The sequence below is a fragment of the Sphaerodactylus townsendi genome, linkage group LG13 (genome assembly GCF_021028975.2).
Source record: "Sphaerodactylus townsendi isolate TG3544 linkage group LG13, MPM_Stown_v2.3, whole genome shotgun sequence".
In the NCBI taxonomy this organism is placed as follows: domain Eukaryota; kingdom Metazoa; phylum Chordata; class Lepidosauria; order Squamata; family Sphaerodactylidae; genus Sphaerodactylus; species Sphaerodactylus townsendi.
This window is the reverse complement of record NC_059437.1, coordinates 50906923-50927353: the sequence shown is the minus strand read 5'-3', so window position 1 is coordinate 50927353 and position 20431 is coordinate 50906923. Positions and strand designations below refer to the sequence as shown.

Genomic DNA, 20431 nt, shown 5'->3' with positions numbered 1-20431 from the left:
TTTCAAGACCTAAGCTATCATACGTTCACCCGACGTGCCGAGATATGTTGCAATTAAGCGTTATTCATCTGAAACGAGAAACCCGGTCCTTCGAGCCTGAAGATTACAAGCAGGGAACATGAACACACGAAGTCGAATCAGATCACTGGTCTGTTAAGGTCAGAATTGGCTACTCAGACTGGTAGCAGAGGCATATTGAGTTTCTCTCTGGGGCAGAGGCATATTGGGGAGAAATGGTGCCCAAGGACAACACCGCCTCCAGGTGCCCCCCCGCCCCCTCTCACGGGCAGCTTGGACAGGCACTGCAGCGGCAGACTGGCTCCTGGGTCATCCTGCTGCCATGGAGCCCGTTGGACCCGCCCCCTCCCCCTTGGCCTCCTTCCAGGACACCTCCTGCCCTCTCCGGGCCCTTGGACGCCTAAAGACAGAGCAGGCCAGCTCTGTTTTTAGGTGCAGGGGAGGAGAGGGGAGAGGGCGATTTTGCACACACCCCAGCCATTGCGCCCAGGATCATTTGACCCTCCTGTCCCCATTGCAGATGCGCCACAGCTCCGGGTCTCAGTCGGTCTTTCACATATCTGCTACCTGATCCTTTCAACTGGAGCTGCTACGGATTGAGCCTGGAACCTTTGGCATGCTGAGCGGATACTCTACCACTGAGCCACACCCTTCTTTTTGAATGTTTGTTCTCAGAACAGCACATCCGCATCCCTTGTTGTATCATCTACAACAGACTATACCTGAAAGACTCCAGGCGTGAGCCCAGACGGACTGCGATCCTCTCATCAGGGCATCCTTTTCTCTTTCTGCAAGAGGTCTTCTTGTGATGTGGCTCATCAGAAAAACCTCTGGTTTGGATGCAGAAGGTCCCAGGTTCGATCCCCATCACCCCCAGTTAAAGGAACTGTGATGGAATAGTACTGTAAAACTAGCAAAGTCATGTATGACTGTGAAAAGCATCTTTGCCTTTTGATCTCCTGGAGGGAGGACAGGAAGCCATACAAAGGTGCCAGGATGAAACTTCAAAGGCCTAAGTTACCTCGTGGCCTGAACAGAGCTTTCCTGAGAAGGGGAAAACAAAGGGTTTTGAATTCCATCTTGAGACGTGGTCAGAGAAGCATCTCTGGGCCATGGGTTCCCGGAATGGGGACAAAGAACCAAAAGGAATGTAACCAGTTGAGCAATCTCTTACTGCATTTATGTTTTATCTCTTCGTTTTGAACTTTTATTTCTTTTATTTCTGTTTTTCAATAAAAATCGTTGAGACCTTAACTGGTTGGAGTTATTGGAGAAAAGAACCCAGGTCTTTACTGAAACAAGCACTGGCTCTCCCAGGCTTGCTTTCATGATAGGAACTGTCAGTAGGTGATGTGAAAGACCTCCGTCTGAAACCCTGGAAAGATGCTGCCAGTCAAGAGTAGACAATACTGATGGAACAATGGTCTCGTTTGGCATAAGGCCTTTAGTCATTGATTGAGCATGAGCACGGCAGCGAGCAGAGCTCTGATGTCCCAGCGACACAGCCCCCAAAGCACTTTTGGATACTACCCTGTTTCCCCAAAAATAAGACATACCCTGAAAATAAGACGTAGTAGAGGTTTTGCTGAAGTGCTAAATATAAAGCATCCCCCGAAAGTAAGACATAGCAAAGTTTTTGTTTGGAAGCATGCCTGTAGAACAGAACACCAGAGCATGCAGCTGTGGAGCAGAAAAATAAGACATCCCCTGAAAATAAGACATAGCGCATCTTGGGCAGCAAAAATTAATATAAGACACTGTCTTACTATCGGGGAAACACGGTAGGAGACTGAGGGCGGAGTAATGGTTGAAGTGTCAGATTGGGATCTGGGAAACCTAAGTTCGAGTCCCCACTCTGCCACGGAGGCTTGCTGGCTAACTTGGGGCCAGTCACATACTCCTGGCCTAGCCAACCTTTCAGGGTTGGTGTGAGGATCAAACTGAAGAGAGGAGAATGATGTAATTTGCTTGAGTCTCCGCTGGAAAGAAAGTAGAGATATAAATAAATACTGACCCAGGGCACAGATACAAAGATCCCGTGCTCCCAACACAACTCCTTCCAATCAGTAGCGCACATCCATCCTGCAAGATAGCGGTGTTGATTTTGCAGCAACTTTGCCTTGCAAATTGCCCAGAACATGGCAGCTTTCTACATTCCAGCCAACAAAGAGCTTTTGGTGAGTCAACAGCTAGGTCTCCTTCACCAACAGAGTGGCAAGCATTCAAAGGTTACCACCTGACCCAATTCAGTGGCATGTAACCCAGCGAATCCTTTACGAGCCTCTCTTTCCCACCAGAAAAAGAGTAACTAAAAGGAAGACGACATCGCAGAAGATGCTCAGACCGGTCTTGACCTGGTCAAGTGGCATATCCTTCCGCAAACAAGAGGAACAAAAGAGTTCCAATGGGAGAATTATAAACCATTCCAAAGTCCTCAGCAAGAAGAAAATCTCAAGAGGAAGAAGCGAAGGGATGGCGGTGTTAACATCAGCAGAAAAAAAGCAAATACAAAGCTTGTTAGAGGCCATGGAAACATAGAGCTGGAAGGGACCTCGAGGGTCATCTAGTCCAACCCCCCTCCACAATGAAGGAAATTCACAACTGCCTTCCTTCCTTCTACAAACTCCCAATGACCCCTGATCCCTGGCCAATCTGGCCTAGAGGAAAATCCCTTTGTGGTCTCAAAATGGCAATTGGTATTACCCTGGGCTTGATTAAGGTGGGTTTTTTCCCTTTCGGTAGGATATCTGTGCGTGATTTCCAGTGGCATTTCTGTTGCCCAACACCCTTGTGCTCCATTACACACTGCTGAATGAATTCCAGTGCCGTTCTCATACCAAAGATCAATGCCCGACACCCTTGCGCCAGGGGGTGTAACGAGGCAAACTGTAGCCCTGGGCAAAACCTGAGCTGGAGGCCCCTTCCGACCAAATTTATTTTTGCACCAGGACATTGGTGCCTGCAGGGGGTGAATTTTTAGACAAATCAGCACCAAAATTTCAGCGTATCATCAGGAGACTGTCCTTATGCTACTCCCCAAGTTTGGTGAGGTTTGGTTCAAGGAGTCCAAAGTTATGGACTCCCAAAAGGGGTGTCCCATCCCCCATTGTTTCCAATGGGAGCTAATAGGAGATGGGGGCTACAGTTTTGAAGGTCCATAACTTTGGCCCCCCTGAACCAAACTGCACCAAACTTGGGGGGTGCCATCATGATAGTCTCCAGATGATACCCTGAAATTTTGGTGCTGATACATCCAAAAATGCACTCCCTGCAGGAACATCCCAGAAATTTGCCCAAGAATCTTTGTTCTGCATTGAGTTTTCTGCATTGCTGTCAATGGGGGTTGCAGGCTGTGGGGGGGGGGGCACATTTATGAAGGCACAGTCTCAAAACTTGCAGGGTCTCATCAGGATACTGCGTCTTTTCGGCGTCTAGGAAGATAAGGGCAAGTTTTTTACTTGGTTTAGCTTTTAGAATCTCAATAATGTCCATAATTGTTCTGAGGTTATTTTTACTGTGCCTATTTGGTAAAAAACCTCTCTGTTCTTCTTTTATCCACTTTACGGATAATTTTTTTAATCTCTCTGACAGTCTCCTGATGATACGCTGAAAATTTGGTGCCACTAGCCTAAAAATTGCGCCCCCTGCAGGCCACAAATGAAAAACCACTAAAAATACCCCAAAACGAATCCTGCATTTTGATGCCCCCCACAAGGTGATGCCCTGGGCAGCTGCCCACCTTGCCCAATGGGCATTACGCCCCTGCCTTGCGCTCAATTGCACATTACTGTACTACCCACCACATGCGTCATCCATCGGCTCTGCAACAGACCGAGGAAGTTTCCTTCTTTTGTTTTGCAACTCACTCAAGAACCCGTAGCTGACTACTCATACGCTATCACTGTTCAAAATATTTATCATGAATCACGGCAGCCTGCGTGTGCCTATTTGGCAATTCAGAATCCTTGTGTACATACGTATAAGAATGTACACACTAGACACTCCCCATGTCCATATCTTTTTGTAGACTCTCCAGGAAGGGAAGTGTGCCCCGAAGGAAGAAAACACGAGCAGCTCACATCAATATTTGAACAAGGGATCTCAAACGGGGTGAAAAGAGATCTTGTTTGAACAGGGATAAGGATCAAAAGCATGTAAGTAGTAAGTAGAGACACATAAGAAGAAGAATTTGGATTTATATCCCCCCTTTCTCTCCTGTAAGGAGACTCAAAGGGGCTTACAATTTCCTTCCCCCACCCCACCACAACGAACACCCTGTGAGGTGGGTGGGGCTGAGAGAGCTCCAAAAAACCGTGACTAGCCCAAGGTCACCCAGAAGGGATGTGTTGGAGTGCACAAGCTAATCTGGTTCACCAGATAAGCCTCCACAGCTCAAGTGGCAGAGCGGGGAATCAAACCCGGTTCTCCAGAGTGCACCTGCTCTTAACCACTACACCATGCTGGATGATTTTGGGGGGGCGGGGGCGGGTTTGTTCCTTAAGGAGAAGGCAGTGCCCGGTGGAGCACAAGGGAAGATGCAGACGTTTTACCTAACCCCTTTGAGCTGTTCCTTGACCCTGCTAGAAATGGGGTTCCCTGTGTTTGAACCTGAGGCCTTCGACATGCCGAGCAGATGCTGGGCCCTGGCACTACAGTCCCTCCAGTGATATTATTGGGAAGGTGGGGGAAAGAATACAACAGTTACTGTTGGTTGGGGGTGGCCAACCTATGGTGCTCCAGATGTTCATGGACTGCAATTCCCCCCAGCCCCTTCCAGCGTGGCCAATTCCTGACAGCCTGTATTGTCCCAGGTTCAATAAGAACATAAGAACAAGCCAGCTGGATCAGACCAAAGTCCATCTAGTCCAGCTCTCTGCTACTCGCAGTGGCCCACCAGGTGCCTTTGGGAGCTCACGTGCAGGATGTGAAAGCAATGGCTTTCTGCTGCTGCTGCTCCCGAGCACCTGGTCTGCTAAGGCATTTGCAATCTCAGATCAAAGAGGATCAAGATTGGTAGCCATAAATCGACTTCTCCTCCATCAATCTGTCCAAGCCCCTTTTAAAGCTATCCAGGTTAGTGGCCATCACCACCTCCTGTGGCAGCATATTCAATCCCTGGCATCTTCAGTTACAACAGAGCCTTTCGGGGGTTGGGCGGTATAAAAATCCCATAAATAAATAAAATAAATAAAACAAACAAACAGTGGTTCTCAACCTTCCTAATGCCATGACCCTTTAATACAGTTCCTCATGTTGTGGTGACCCCCAACCCTAACATTTATCCATTTTACAGATGGAGAACACTGATGCAGAGAGTCTTAGGCGACCCCTGTGAAAGGGTCGTTCGACCCCCAAAGGGGTCCCGACCCCCACGTTGAGAACCACTGAATTAAAAGGACCAGGCAGAGGGTGATGTGAAAGACCCCTGCCCGAGACCTGGAGAGCTGCTACCAACCCGAGCAGGCAATACTGGCTTTAGTGTTGTGATTCAGGAGAAGGCAGCCTCATGCGTTTGATAGAAACCAAAGGTAGAAGAGCACATGGCGGAACGTTACAAATCATCTGCAAAGAGGAATCCCCCACAGGTGGCAAAGCTAAGGAGGGGGGAAACTTTCCCCTGATTGCAAACTTGTCTACTTCTGTTTTTTTCTTCTCTTTTTCCTTATGGCTGGGGTGGGTTTTCCAGGCTGAGCGGCTGTGGCCCAATAGCTCCTGCTTGTAACACTTCACCCGCATCTACAGCTGGGATCTTCAGAGGCACGTCACAGTAAGAAGCGTTTCTCTCCATGGCAGTGTGTACGCTTTGTCCCCCTCGCACGTGGGAGAGGGGTGTGAGGCACTCCACGCTGTGCCACGGAGAGAACTACGTGGGTGAAGAGTTATGAGCAAAAACTACCAGGCCACAGCTGCTCAGCCTAGACAACCCACAACCACCATAAGGGAAAAAATATGGAAAAAGACAAGAGTGTTGTGGGTTTTCCCGGTTGTGTGGCCGTGTTCCAGTAGCATTTTCTCCAGACGTTTCGCCTGCATCTGTGGCTGGCATCTTCAGAGTCACAGATGCAAGTGAAATATCAGTAGAAAATGCTACTGGAACACGGCCATACAACCCAGAAAACCCACAACACTCCAGTGATTCCGGCCGTGAAAGCCTTTGACAATACATGGAAGTAGATAATTAGGGCACCGTTAGTGGAGTAGGAGGCAGATTTCCCCGCAACGGCCACACAGCCCTGAAAACCCACAACAGCCAGTCGATTCTGGTTGTGAAAGACAATATTTTTTTTCTTCATGTATTCAAAGCAGAACGCCTCCCCTGCGGTCTGAAGTGATTTACTCTTCTACCTCATTGTCACGTCTGCGTGAAGCAAGTTTTTGCACAACTTCCTACGAAAGGAGCAAAGTTATTGTACAACAGAGGCAGCATACTGCACCTGATCGGCCCCGAAGGGCGTGATGTTGGCCTTGACGGATCCCACGCCGATCCCCACGAGGACCAGGCCCACGAAGGCGGCCATGGCACAGTAGCGGTTGGTCCCCTCCAGGCGGCACGGCGAGCCGGTGGCGTTGAGGACCGACGAGCAGTTCTCGACGGGCGAAAGGGGGACGTCGCCGCAGATCCACTGCATGGTGGTGGGCGTGGCCATGGCAGGGAAAGCCAGCATGCCCAACAGGTAAAGAGCCATGCTGACCAAGATGGTGGGGAACTTGCCCAGCAGGGCGTCGGCCAGCCAGCCGGCAAAGGGGGACACCAGGTAGGTGACCCCCATGAAGAGCAGCAAAGCCTGGCTAGCTTGGGTGCCTTCCCAGTTGTAGGGCGGTCCGTTCAGGAAGAGGACCAGGTTGGAGGTGATGCCGTAGAAGGCTGCCCGCTCCAACAGTTCGGTCAACAGGACGGCGGCACAGGCCAAGCGCCGGCCGCGGAAGATGCTGGGGGCACCGCTGCCCGGGGAACGGGCCATGTTTTGGCCGCCACCCCCCAGAAGGGGGCTCTGTTCATTGGGCTCTTCCATGGGGCCAGGCATTGGGAAACCTCACTCAATGGGGCACCCCACACCTGCAGTTTGAACCCCTTCTTTCTTTTGACCGCTGAGTCCAGCCAGCGGTCCTCCAGATTTCCCCAATCTCCCCTATTGCCTGCTCTCTCCCAGACTGCCCCCTAACCTATTGATTCTCCACTCCCCCCTACCCCAGCTCGATTCCGTTCTCAATCAAGTCCTGAGTTGACTCCTGGGAAGAATGAGCTCCCCAACCTGATTCTCCCAAGAACCCCAGCCAACTCCAGGTTAAATGCCACCCCTCTCCTAGCCGTAGTCTGAGCCCAGATTCTAGCAACAACTACCCTCAATCCGCCCCCTACCCCTAGATGATTACACCCCAACTCTGGGGCGGAGAAGGAGACAGAAGGAGTTAGTACACCCACCCACCTCTCCTTTTCTGGATCTCAACTGTCCCAGGTGCCCACGGGCCTCATGGCTGCCCCAGCCAGCCCCGACTCCAGCCAAGACTCGAACTCGCAGACTCCCGGGAAGGTGCCTCCCTTCAGTACGCCCCCCTCCCCGAATCTTCTCGCCGTTCCAGCCACGCGCCCCCCTCCCGCCGCAACTGCCGCCGCCGCCGCCGCCGCCGGCTCTTCTGGGCGCTTGGAAAAGCCCAGGTCGCCCAGAGCCCGCCTCCTCAGGCGCGCTCGCTGATTGGCCGCGGCTGGCGTCGCTCCGGCAGAGAGGTTCTTCCCGGTTCAGCTCTCACGTGGTCCAGCAGCAAAACAAGGGAGGGGTTTTTGGGGAGGGGGAGAAAAAGGGAGAGGAGGAGGAGGGCGAGGAGGAAGCCTCTCTGTTTCGCCATCGCTTAGATCTTCGGCGACTGGAGTTTGTTTGCTGGGATTCCCTTTTGCCTAAGAATGCCATGTTGCAATGGGGCATGTTGCAATGGGGCTGGGAAGCAGATCGTTCCTTTGCAGGGATCCTTTTGCCATAAACGTGGCTGAGGTGAAGCAAAGGGGAAGAGTCCCGGGTCAGGCGTGAAGTTGGGATGCCATCCTTTCAGGAAGCTTGGGAGACTGGGCTATAGAGCTGGGAGGGAACACAAGAGGGCATCTAGTCCAGTCTTCTGCACAGTGCAGAAATTCACAACTCCCTCTCCACTCCCCCAGTGACCCCCGCTCTATGCCAGGGGATCTCAAAGGGGCATCTAATCCAGCCCCCTGCACAGTTCAGGAATTCTCAGCTTCCCCTCCCTAATCTGGCCTAGAGACCAAATCCATGTTGGAAGGCTGACAGACTTGGGAATGTTATTGTCCGGAGAAGAGGATATATGGAGCAGGGGAGAGAACACGATTGCTCTCTTTAAGTATTTATTAATATTTTTCCATTAATTTTGCCCATTGATAAACACACAGCAAAATAGAGAACTAGAAACAAAATCAAACTGTGTAACAAGCACAATAACAATGAAATGGATCTTAATGTTCAGTAAAATCAACTCTGGGGGAGGGCGGTATATAAACTTCTATGACGACTGAGGCTGAGATTAAGCTTGGGAGAGCCACCCTTATCTCACCTCGGTCCTGGGTCCTTTTGGAGAGGTAACCTCCCTAATAACTCAAGAGCCAGCTGATTTCTGCCACTTCTAGGAGCTGTTCCTGTCTGCAGCAGGAGGTAGGATGGGCAATGATGGGTTTAAATTGCGAGAAGGGCACCAGCTGGACTTTAGGGAAATTTTTTTTACCGTAATAGTTGTACAACAGTGGAATGGGCTGCCTAGGGACCCAGTGAGCCTTATGCAGTCTTTAAGCAGCAGCTGGACAAATGCTTGTCTGGGATGCTCCTAGGCTGATCCTACGTTGAGCAGGGCGTTGGATTAGATAACCTTCCAGGCCCCTTCCAACTCTATGATTCTCTAAAAATTTCTTCCTGACCCCCAAGTGGGATTGACATTGTAAGAATGGGCCATGAGAGCTGAGCACTGCCCTCCCTCTCATGATCTGTCTAACTTTTCACAATCAGTATTGCTGTCAGATGGCCACCTAAGCCTCTGCTTAAAAGCCTCCCAAAATCCATGTAAACATGTCTAGTATTTTATTATCTCTCACCTTCTATAATCCTTTTGCTTTTCTTCAGGATGGCCTCGAACTACTATCAGTTTCCCGGAATTTCAGCACGCCAATTGGCCGTGCTGGTAGGGGCTGATGGGAATTGTAGTTCCTGAACATCTGGAGAGCCGCAGGTTCCCTACCCCTGCTCTAAGGGGTTCAGGGTGGCGCTTCGTTTCTTATTTTATCCTCACAGCCATTTCAGTGAGGCTGAGCGTCTATGAATGGCCCAAGGTCACCCAGTAAGCTTCTGTGGCAGAGATTTGAGCCTGGGACTCCTGGATTTTATTATGATTTTCTAAACCAGTGCCTAGGAAGCAGGATGTAAATCAACTCGATAGTTTCCTTCCTGTGTGCCATTGCAAAATATACAAATATAAGAGATTAGGCAGTCAAATTAAACATGTCACGCTGAGCTTATTTGCCTTGTTGTCGATGCTTATCTGCTGGTGGTCAAAAGTGCCATCAAGTCTTATGGTGCCTCTTTATGATTTTCAAGGCAAGAGTCGAACATGTATATATTATACATACATAAATATTATATTATAATAATATATATAATACTATAATATTCATAGCCATATATATATTATTATACAATAATAATACACCAGCAGTGGCGTAGTGGCTAAGAGCAGGTGCACTCTGATCTGGAGGAACCGGGTTTGATTCCCAGCTCTGCCGCTTGAGTTGTGGAGGCTTATCTGGGGAATTCAGGTTAGCCTGTGCACTCCCACACACGCCATCTGGGTAACCTTGGGCTAGTCACAACTTTCCGGAGCTCTCTCAGCCCCACCCACCTCAGAGGGTGTTTGTTGTGAGGGGGGAGGGGCAAGGAGATTGTAAACCCCTTTGAGTTTCCTACAGGTGAGAAAGGGGGGATATAAATCCAAACTCTTCTTCTTCTTCTTCTACTCTACACTTTACCCCCAGCAAGCTGGGAGTTGAAAATTGGCCCCATTTGTCCAACCCTTGACATACATAAGATACATATATTATCAGTCAGCCACTGAAAAAACACTGTTTAATAAAACAATTATACTAGTGCCCCCAATAATTCACTTTATTCCTTCCCGGGAAGGAGACCGGAACGAAGTGTGCGTGCTGCTGTTTCCAAACGACCCTTTTCTTTGAACGGACGGTCAACATAGAGCTATGTGGAGGCGCGTGAAGCCATACGTGGCTCAGTCGGCCGGAGAGGCATGAGCAGATTCCAGTTCCGAAGCCGAGAAGGAGCCACCGAGAGTCGGGCAAGGAAGGCGCTGCGGCATGGCCGGGCTCTTGCGGCTGCTGCTGCTGGCGCCTCTGCGAACCGGGACTGGGAACGTCACCACTGCCAGGAGGATCCAGTAAGTGTCTCCCGGGCCAGGGCGCAGGCAGGAATTCGTCAGGTGGAGCTCTTTCCAGTTCTCTGTTTCCAGGCACGTCTGCAATTATATTAAAGCACGTTTGCAATTCAGCTTCTATTACCATGTGTTTTATTTTAGAGAGTGAAGTTATATAGCCGTACATATACATAATACTATAACATGTATATATTATATACATGTATTATATACATTATATATACATATATTATATACATTATATTTCATTTTATTTTATGATTTTACATTTTATGTTTTTATTACTATTGATTGTTTCCTGATTGCTTACTAGACCTATATGACAATCATTAAGTGCTGTACCTTATGATTCTTGACAAATGTATTTTCTTTTATGTACACTGAGAGCATATGCACCGGAGACAAATTCCTTGTGTGTCCAATCACACTTGGCCAATAAAGATTCTATTCTATTCTATTCTATTCTAAAGACCACTGCGCTACACGTTACCCCCAGCAAGCTGGGAGGAGTTGAAAATTGGCCCCATTTGTCCAGTCTTATTTTTCCCCCCATTCTCAGCACCTTGACACAAAGTAAATAAAATATCTATTTTATTTATATATTGCATTTTTACCCCACCAATCTTCCGAGGGACTCGAGGCTGCTGACATGTAAACCATTTAAAACGATGCAATAATATAAAATAGGATAAAAATATAAACGTTGTAAACATTAAAACCAATCCCAGCAAGATGGCATAGATTACAAGAGTCACCTGACCTGGGAGTTTCCAGGAGGATTGCAGTTACCTATCCCTGCCAGCATGGACGTCCATGCTGGCAGGGGCTGATGGGAATTGTAGTCCATGAACATCTGGAGAGCCACAGGTTGCAGACCCCAGGTGCGTGTTTCATGTTTCAAAAAACAGCAACATAAGGACATAGAAGGCCAACGTGTGCACCACAGCCAGACGAGGGCCATTGGATGGTATTGGAAAAAGGGGTGCCTGGCTGGATGCATGCAAATGATAAATATTGTTCTCTTATTATCCAATCAAATTCATTATCAATACAAAAGTCACGCCAACAAGGACCTAAAATTTCGGCTACAAAGGACCAACACCAAGGAAAGCGTTCTGTGCAGGCAGGGACTCATCAGGTGGAGCTTTTTCCATCTCTCTATTTCTAGGCACATTTGCAGTTATGTTAAAAACCCATTTGCAATGCATCCGATATTAGCATGTGTTGCATTATAGAGAGTGAAGTTATATAGATGCATGCAAATGATCAATATTGTTCTCTATTATCAAATTGAATTCATTATCAATAAAAAAGTTACACTGGCTAAAATTTCAGCCACCTAGGACCAACAGGGCCAGGGCACCAAGAAACATGTTCTAGGCAGACAGGGACTTGTCAAGTGAAACTGTGCCTCTGCAGTTATGTTAAAACACATGTGCAATGCCTCTTACATTGGCACGTGTTGCGTTATAGAGGGTGAGCTTATATAGATGCATGCAAAATACAAAAGTATTATCAAATCCAAATCAAATGTATTATTAATATAGCCGTTCACCAGAATTCAGCAAGAATTTAGAAACTTGAGAAACTTAAGACTTAAAAAATTATATAAAACACATAACACAAAAAATAGGAACATTCTAAAACAGTGATGGCAGCCCTATTAGGCACGTGTCAAAGGCGGCACGCCACAATGTTTTGGGTGACCCGTCAGCATTCACCAACATCCGATCACAACTCTTCTCTCCGTTTGAGCTGGAGTCATATTTGTAATGATTTGATTCTTCTTTATACAATACATAGCACCACCCATGACTGGACTATATATGTTTTTAAAGAAATGAAAAAAGTGAAGCATTGTTTCTCTTCTGTCGGGTGGTGGGGGAGACAGACATGCCAGCAGAGTCAAATTAGGCATTTTCCAAATTTTTGAGCCCCAAAGGTTCACCATGGCCTTCTAAAATGTTAACACATGAAGTTGAGCCTGGCGGGGTGTAGCCGATTTAGTGCTGCCCCACAAAACTTTGCACTTTGTGGTGAGATCTCTGAATAATCCTCTGAAAGTTGTGTTTCGATCAGCACCAAATTGGATTGGCCAAGGAGCCTAGTGTGTGGAAGAAAAACAAGTTTGAGGCGAGCCTTAAGATAGAAGGGACAGCGAACTGAAACATGTGCTGAAGTTTCAGTCTCTTGAGTCACAGCGACACAACCTCAAATGGGCCCTTGCTGCTCTGATGTCCAGATGCAGGTGAGGTTGGTGGATCTGAGAGAGTTCTGAGAGAACTGGGACTAGCCCATGGTCACCCAGGTGGAGATCAGGTGTGGTTGGCGTTGGCCTCACACCCGACCTCCAATGCCCTCCCCAATACGGTGGGTCCCAGGTGGAGGGAAGGGTGCTGCTCAGGGCTCACTCTGGGTGTCATTGCAACAAGCTACACCTCTGGCTGTACTTTGTCAGGCTGTGATAAAGGAACATGTGGTGTGTTGAGTGTTGGGTGGTTCCCAGGTCAAAATTATATGTGCTGTATTTTAAAAAAAATGTCCAGGAAAAGGCTAGTATGAAAAACTTTCTCCTTGGGTTGGATTTTTATGCGTGCGGAGGAGTTAAGAACATAAGAACAAGCCTGCTGGATCAGACCAGAGTCCATCTAGTCCAGCACTCTGCTACTCGCAGTGGCCCACCAGGTGCCTTTGGGAGCTCACATGCAGGATGTGAAAGCAAGGGCTGCTCTCAAGGTTAAGCGTTCCTTAAGCACCCAATCTGCGAAGGCATTTGCAGTCTCAGATCAAAGAGGATCAAGATTGGTAGCCATAGATCGACTTCTCCTCCATAAATCTGTCCAAGCCCTTTTTAAGAGAGACCGTTCATGCCTTATAGATAGGTAAAATAGTGCAAAAGTGTAATTATTCATTAACAGTTCATAGAGATCATCATAATTTATTCCATTATTTTAAAAGTGTTGCTGATTATAAACCTATATGTAACAAAAATATGTATATAGTATATAGGGAGTGTAATTTTGTATTTTATGTACTTTATGTACTTTGATCTACATTCAGAGAAATGAAGGTCTGGCTCTGCATGTCGGATTAAAATGAATTGTGATGTGCAAATTTGTTGCTCGAGCAAGAGAGTGATTTGTGATAATCGGCGTAGTCTGAGGGGAAAAAAATATTGTGTCATACAGAGCGATCAAATTTCTGTTGTTGTTGCTTTAAAATAACCCACATTAAAATCTGTGGGAACAGCTATTGCTTGAATTCGTATTGTGAAAGGAATCCTGCCGTTCTGCTAGCAGGTGCCGACGTTTGTTGTTCTCGTGATTGTAAAATATTCACAATGAAATTATTGGAATCCAAGGGGTACGATACGAGCTGTCTGGGTAGGTCTTCCTCTGGCTGAAAATGGATACGTAGTGCCCACGGGAAACCATGGTGCCTGGATGTACCTTTAATGTTCTGTGGACAGATTTACAAAATCACTGCTGCGGCAGCATGTGGAGCCAGTCACAAAATCTTTGCTGCATGAGATAGAGGCAACCACAGAATATCTGGAAGCAGGGAAACATGCAACTCTAGTAGTACCTCTTCAGCATTTCAGGTTGTTTAACAAGACACTTTTTAGTTTGTGCAGCCAATCAAAAGCCCTGCTGGGCAAAAGCCCCCCCCAGCCCCACCCATTTTCTGAAAACAGTTATCAGAGGCCAGCAAAGATGTTGGTCCTTGGGCACCAGGAAGTCCTTGGGCGCCACGTTGGGGACCCCGATTGAACCAGCTTGTTTTATATCAAGTGCCTTTTTAAGGTAGAAAGTAAGGGTTGAGATCAAGCTCTACGAAACTGTGAATTATTTTAAACAAGAATATTCTCTCTCTGCTTCCTTCATTCCGTTCGCTGTGATGCCAAAAGGGAACATCTGGAAGCAGCTGGACATGTGTGTGTCATCCAGGATACTTCAGACTTTGAGTCCTCGCTGGTGGTCGCAGATCTCATCTCTTCTAAGAACTTCGAGGCTGCTCTCGGGATCCATCTTTATAAAGCAGGCAGACTTCTGCAAGGTATGGCCGTTCAAATTTTAACAAAATTTGGAGAGGAGATGTTCTTGTTTTCTTTGTTTAAAGAGAAAACACAACTTTGGACTGTGGTCTTTGGACTGTGCCTGGCCCTAGAGGTTGTTTCCTGATTCACTTCTTTGTTTGTTTTCTACTGTGTTGACTTATTTTTTTTAAACTGTCCCATCTTCTCCATGAAATTCAGGATGGCAGAGGGTAGGCAAGTTGTTGACTGACCTGTTAAATATTGGCTGTCTGTTATTTGGCCACAGTGCCAAATATTTCATGCCGCTAAGAAGACCTCGGAGTAAATGACTGCTTCCCTTTCTAAGGTTGAAGCTATTGGTTTCCCCTTGGAATCACTCCTTATGCTCCCAAAGGTGGAAGCCTTCAACTAGTTAAGAATAGGCTCTTGGATCTTGATTTTCATAATTTGACTCTTCTTGCCGCCAAGACAACCTGTTTACTCCGACTACATTATTATCCCATGCGAAGCGTGGAATTGTGCGGCAGCATATCTTCGCCTGGCTGATTAATCCCACACCCAGAGGAGAGCCTTAGCCACTGCAAGGATGTAATGTGCTGCTTCTATCAGCCCTTGGTTGGATGGGAAGATTTAGTGAATATGGAACGTTCTAAAAGAGTTTGTTCATGTGATATGACTACGGTTGAAACACTTGACCATTCTCTGTTTCTATGCCCTAAATACAATAAGATATGCATGAAATACATTAATTCCATTTTCTTGCAATGTTCTCAGTGGCATGAGTGTTATAAGATACCCAATCTCCTGAACAGCTCTGATGTGCTCTTTTGTGAAACTTGCAAATTTTATACTGGAAGTTAGTAGTTTTAACTGCATTTCTTAACCTTGTTTTGTTTTAAAATTTTGTCCTGTTTTATATGCCAATAAAGGCTTGTGTTGTGTTGCTGTGCTTCCCTTTCTAACTTGATTATCGTGTCCTTTGGTAGCTAAGCCTGAAATTAGGAGTGCTTTCCTTCTAGTCTTTCATCAGTTGGATGCAGTCAAAGCAGGACAGGAGATTTTCTCCTGCTACAAAGGCAGGAATTTCCACCCAGGAACAGGAAGTAGTTATCCATGTCAAAGCCAAAGGCTGCTGATGACTCCATCTTGCTTGCTGGGGAGTCCACCCACTTCTCTTCCCCGCTCGCTTTTGGCATCACAGGGATCTGACTGTCTGCTCTGTGGAGCATCTGAAGAATATTAGACAAGTTCCTTACCATGTGTTTTTGAAATTAATTCCGTTATTTCACAATTGCTATATTTTTTAAAAAATCAACAGAAATATTTGAACCTGTTGATTATTAAATATTTGTGCTGGGGTTGCTCTAATTACGGTAATGTTTTCCAAATGGTTGGCCCTCCTACGGACCATCGACGCGGTCCTTTTCGGCTATTGAAAGGACCGACCGTAGAGGAACAACTGATGGGAACCCATCTGCTTGTGCCATACCACACAAGAACCCTGTTTCCATACTCAAGTTGAAAGAGGCGAGAACCACAAATAGCTCTGTGAGTCCCTTACACCAGTCTTTGGAGGCAAATACCAGAGATGGATCCAGGGATGGCTAAATTCTTTCTGTGGTTGTTGATCGTTGGAGAAGAAGATAACTGTGATCCATGCCTTCAGTCCCATGTTTGTGGTGCAGATTCTCTGCAGGTTGTGTCATCTTTGTGCAGATAGCACCGAAGGAGCAGTTGCTTGTCCTTTGTTGGGTTTGCCTGAGGTTGCCCCCTTTCTGCCGTTATGAATGCTACCCTTCTTCCTTTGCTGGTTTTTGGTCTGCAGCTGTGGAGTCAGGTGTGATTCCCTGGATTGCAGGTGTGAAGGGACAACCAACTTCATGTCCCTCTTCCTGACAAGTTCTATTTTCACAGCTCACACACGTTTAAGGGGGAATCTTCTGCGAAGAGAGACTTAGGGAGCTGGGGATGTTTAGTCTGGAGAAGCGAAGGTTAAGGGGGGGACATGATAGCCATGTTTAAATATTTGAAGGGATGCCATGTTCTAAGAGGGAGCAAGCTTGTTTTCTGCCGCCCCCAGAGACTAGAACACGGAGTACGGATTCAGGTGCAGAAGAAAAGAGATTCCGCTTCTAAACATTAGGAAGAACTTTCTGACTGTCAGCGCTGTTGGACAGTGGGATTCACTGCCTTGGAGAGTGGTGGAGTCTCCTTCTTTGGAGTTTTTTAAACAGAGGCTGGATGAACATCTGTCAGGAGTGCTTTGATTGGGGGCTGTGGAGTTTTCTAGGCGGTAACATGGCGAATTTCTAGTAGCATTCTCTCTGACGTTTTCGCCTGCCATCTGTGGCTGGCCTCTTCAGATCCTCTGAAGCTGCCAGCCACAGATGCAGGCGAAACGTCAGGAGAGAATGCTGCTAGAACACAGCCATACAGCCTGGAAACCAGACAGCACCCCAGTGATTCCGGCCATGAAAGCCTTCGACAATACAGTGCTTTGATTGTGTGTTCCTTTATGGCAGGGGGTTGGACTGGATGCTCCTTGTGTACTCGTCCAACTCTATGATTCTAAGATGCCCTGCAGCCAGAGCAAAGTAGCTATTTGGGGCATCACCCACGTGCCAGAGATCTGTCACCTTTGTGGATCTTGTGCTATATCTGCTTTGCAGAGCCACTTGAACAAGACCCTGAGACCTATCGCTCAGATTGCGTACTGTGGGGCAGTTCTTTCGGCTCGCCCACGTACACCTGCCAACAGCGCTATAGGACAGGAGGCGACACTGTTTTGAGCGGCTGTAATTTAACACGTCATTCGGCTCTTGCGAGAGGTTCCTGACCGCTCCGGTGCGCTTCATTGTTCCAACACTTACCTGATTCATTTTAACAAGCCCCCTAATGTATGCAGAATTTTAAAAGCTGCTATGTTACTAATTAGTGGCCATCTCGCCGCTATTTGTTAGCTTAATGAGGTGTAAAACTGTCCACTTAATTGTTTTTTTCTCTCCCCTCCTTCCCTGCCTTCTCCTGCGAACGCTTTGAAAGAGCTGAGAGTAACATTCGTCATCTTGCGAGCTCGATTGGTTTTGAGCGGCTTCCTGTTTCCTGATTACAACCTGCCGTTTCTTTAAGGGGCAGTGCTACAGCAAAGCAAACTGCCCTTCTCGGGGTAAACAGGCCAACCCAACACAGCCGAACAGGTTTGGCAAGCGAGGAGGCCCTGAATCTTGAATATCAAGTTCTTTACAACGAGCGTCATGATAGAGAGAGAGAGAGCTGTAAGCCCAAGAGCTGCCAGTTCTTGTCTTGATCTTAGGTGGGTTCTGCACAGGCCGAATAGGATGAGTGTATATCAGGGATGGCGAACCTTTTCGAGACCGAGTGCCCAAACTGCAACCCAAAATCCATTTATTTATTGCAAAGTGCCAACACAGCAATTTAACCTGAATACTGAGGTTTTAGTATGAAAAGGCTGGTTTGGCTCCTGATATTGCGGTTACTTTGGAGTAAGCTTGGTGGTAGTCGGTGGCTTTGCTTTGAAGCAACTGTGCAATGCTTCGAATGGGTGAATCACGACCCTAGGAGGGTTTACTCAGAAGCAAACCCCATTGCCAGCAACCGAGCTTTACCCCAGGTAAAGGATCATGCTACGTTCTTCCCATGAAAAAAATCGGGGTAGGAGTTTAACAACGGCTTTAACAGGTTTACCCCTGCACTGCTTCCCAAAAACTAGGTCTTAGGTTTAATTCTAATAATCTCCTGACAATACAATTACACTATTATCACATGATCCGGAACTCTGTGCACGCCAAGTGCTCCACAGAGAGGGTTTGAAATGAGCACCTCTCTGGCACCACGTGCTATAGGTTCACGCACCACTGGTGTATATATAAACCATTTGTGGGGGGATCACTAAATCGGTGATCCTTTTGCACAATCCCGGGTTGGCGGCGCTCCCACGCAAACACAACAGGCGGAAGACGCTTTATTTGCCTCCCTTCCATGCATTCATTTTAGGTTCTGCGCCATCCCCTATATCAGGTAGGCTCCGCCCACCCGCAGTAGTTCTTAGAACTGGCTTCTTCTATGGCCATGCTGTCATCTGTCAGTAAAGACCTTTGATTGAAATCACTGAGTGTGCATTATTGAAGTAACAGATCCAGGGCTTGACACCGTAAGTTACAGCCAAGCAGATAAGAAGAGGTGGGTTGGAGTCAGCTTGTCTCTGGCGCATTCAACTTTGGACTTCCTCATGGTCTCCCCATCCAAGTAGTAACCAGGGTTGATCCCGCTTAGCTTCTGAGCTTATTGACCTGATGGGTAGTGAAAAAGGATAATATGTTGAGCGGAGTTCTTGAAAAAAAAAACTCAAAGCTTACCTCCATTTCAAAGCGCGGTTCATGAGGGATCCTGCAATTCAGGTTTTGCAAAGTGGCGCCTCTCCGACCGGTAAGGAGAACTCTGTGAAGTCCAGACCTGTGGAGATCCAGCTAGGCTGGGCTGTCCAGGTCAGAGCATCCAATTAAGTGTCATCAAGCCGCAGTCCAGTTAAAGCGACCCTGCAGGGTTTTCATAAGCAAAGGAATAATAGCACCTGGGCTTCCTTGGTGCACTTCACCAAGCGCTAACCAGGGTCAACCTGCTTTCAGCTTTCTGGAGTCCTGGCAAGATGTTGCATAGCCTGGAGCCAACCAGGTCAGGGCCAAAATGGCTGCCTTCGTTATTATCTTCCACTCTCGCTGCAGGATGCTGGTTTTCTTACTGCAAGGCTATTGACTCCGATGGTTAGAAGGATAATAAGGTGTATGAGCTCTGTGCAGGTCGCCCAGCAGGTTGTGAGCAGATGCTCTGAGCCCCGGACAGTGTGCTAAGTCCCCCAAGCACATTTTCTCCCCGTGGCAGCCTTGAAATAAGCCATAGACGCCTTCGTATTGCCTGTTGCAGGGAGGTCCCTTTTTCTTTTTTTCCCCTTTTGTGCATTGAACAGGCGCACACAGACTAAGGGATTGCAGGTTACTGTCTGGCCGTGGGGTTCATTTCTTGTGTGCCTGTGTGCATACTGGCGCAATGTTGCAGGAAATAAAAGAAATAAAGCACGAAAGCAATCCAGATTGTTTCTAGGGGTCCAGTTGCTTCCTGAACTGGTAAAGGGCACACTTGCAGACAGGAGAAAGTGAAACGGGTTCCTTTGTGACTGCAACCTGTTGCACATATGCTGTGTGGAATCCACCTTGCTGTGAAGCTTGCCAGGTGGATTCCACACCTGGTGGAAAATGCCATCAAGTGTCAGGATGGCTCCAGACGTCGAAAGGGGATCTGTTGTCTGCCATGTTAATGGATCTCACTCTGCTTTCAGTTTCCTGCTGTTTCTGCTTTCATGACGGTAGCGACCAGCAAGCTTCAAGTGCCAGGTTGTTTGGATATCACTTTTACGAAATATGAGATCTAAACCGTAGGGCTGTGAGGTTAAGAGCCTGCGTATATAATCTGGAGGGAATCAGTTTGATTCCCAGCTCTGTCAGCTTCCTTGAGCTGGAGGCTTATCTGGGGAATTCAGGATTAGCCTGTACACTACCACACATGCCAGTTGGGTGGACGCTATTAGTCACAGCCGGAGCTTCAGCCCCACCTACCTCACAGGGTGTTTGTTGTGAGGGGGGAAGGGCAAGGAGATTGTCAGCCCCTTTAAGTCTCCTGCAGGAGAGAAAGGGGGGATATAAATCCAAACTCCTCCCCCTCCTCCTCCTCCTCCTCCTCCTCCTCCTCCTCCTCTTCTTCTTCTTCTTCTTCTTCTTCTTCTTCTTCTTCTTCTTCTTCTTCTTCTTCTTCTTCTTCTTCTTCTTCTTCTTCTTCTTCTTCTTCTTCTTCTTCTTCTTCCTGCATTCCTGCTCTGTAATGCCTTGCTTTGATATCTCTGGGGAGAAAAGGGAGGAAGGGGGGCAC

At 47.5% G+C, this 20431-nt stretch overlaps 2 protein-coding genes across 2 annotated transcripts in view; one reads left to right on the top strand and one right to left on the bottom strand.

Annotated features, from left to right (window-relative positions):
• SLC15A4 (solute carrier family 15 member 4) overlaps positions 1-7593 on the bottom strand; it is a 47513-nt gene extending 39920 nt beyond the window's left edge. The window contains exon 1 of the mRNA XM_048513860.1: positions 6453-7593. Coding sequence (XP_048369817.1) covers positions 6453-7043 — 591 coding nt within the window. The 5' untranslated portion in view covers positions 7044-7593. The remainder of the gene's footprint in view (positions 1-6452) is intronic.
• A 2663-nt stretch (positions 7594-10256) lies between these two features.
• Positions 10257-20431, top strand: part of GLT1D1 (glycosyltransferase 1 domain containing 1) — a 53356-nt gene continuing 43181 nt past the window's right edge. The window contains exons 1-2 of the mRNA XM_048513859.1: positions 10257-10458; positions 14363-14511. Of these exons, the coding sequence (XP_048369816.1) occupies positions 10379-10458; positions 14363-14511 (229 nt within the window). The 5' untranslated portion in view covers positions 10257-10378. The remainder of the gene's footprint in view (positions 10459-14362; positions 14512-20431) is intronic.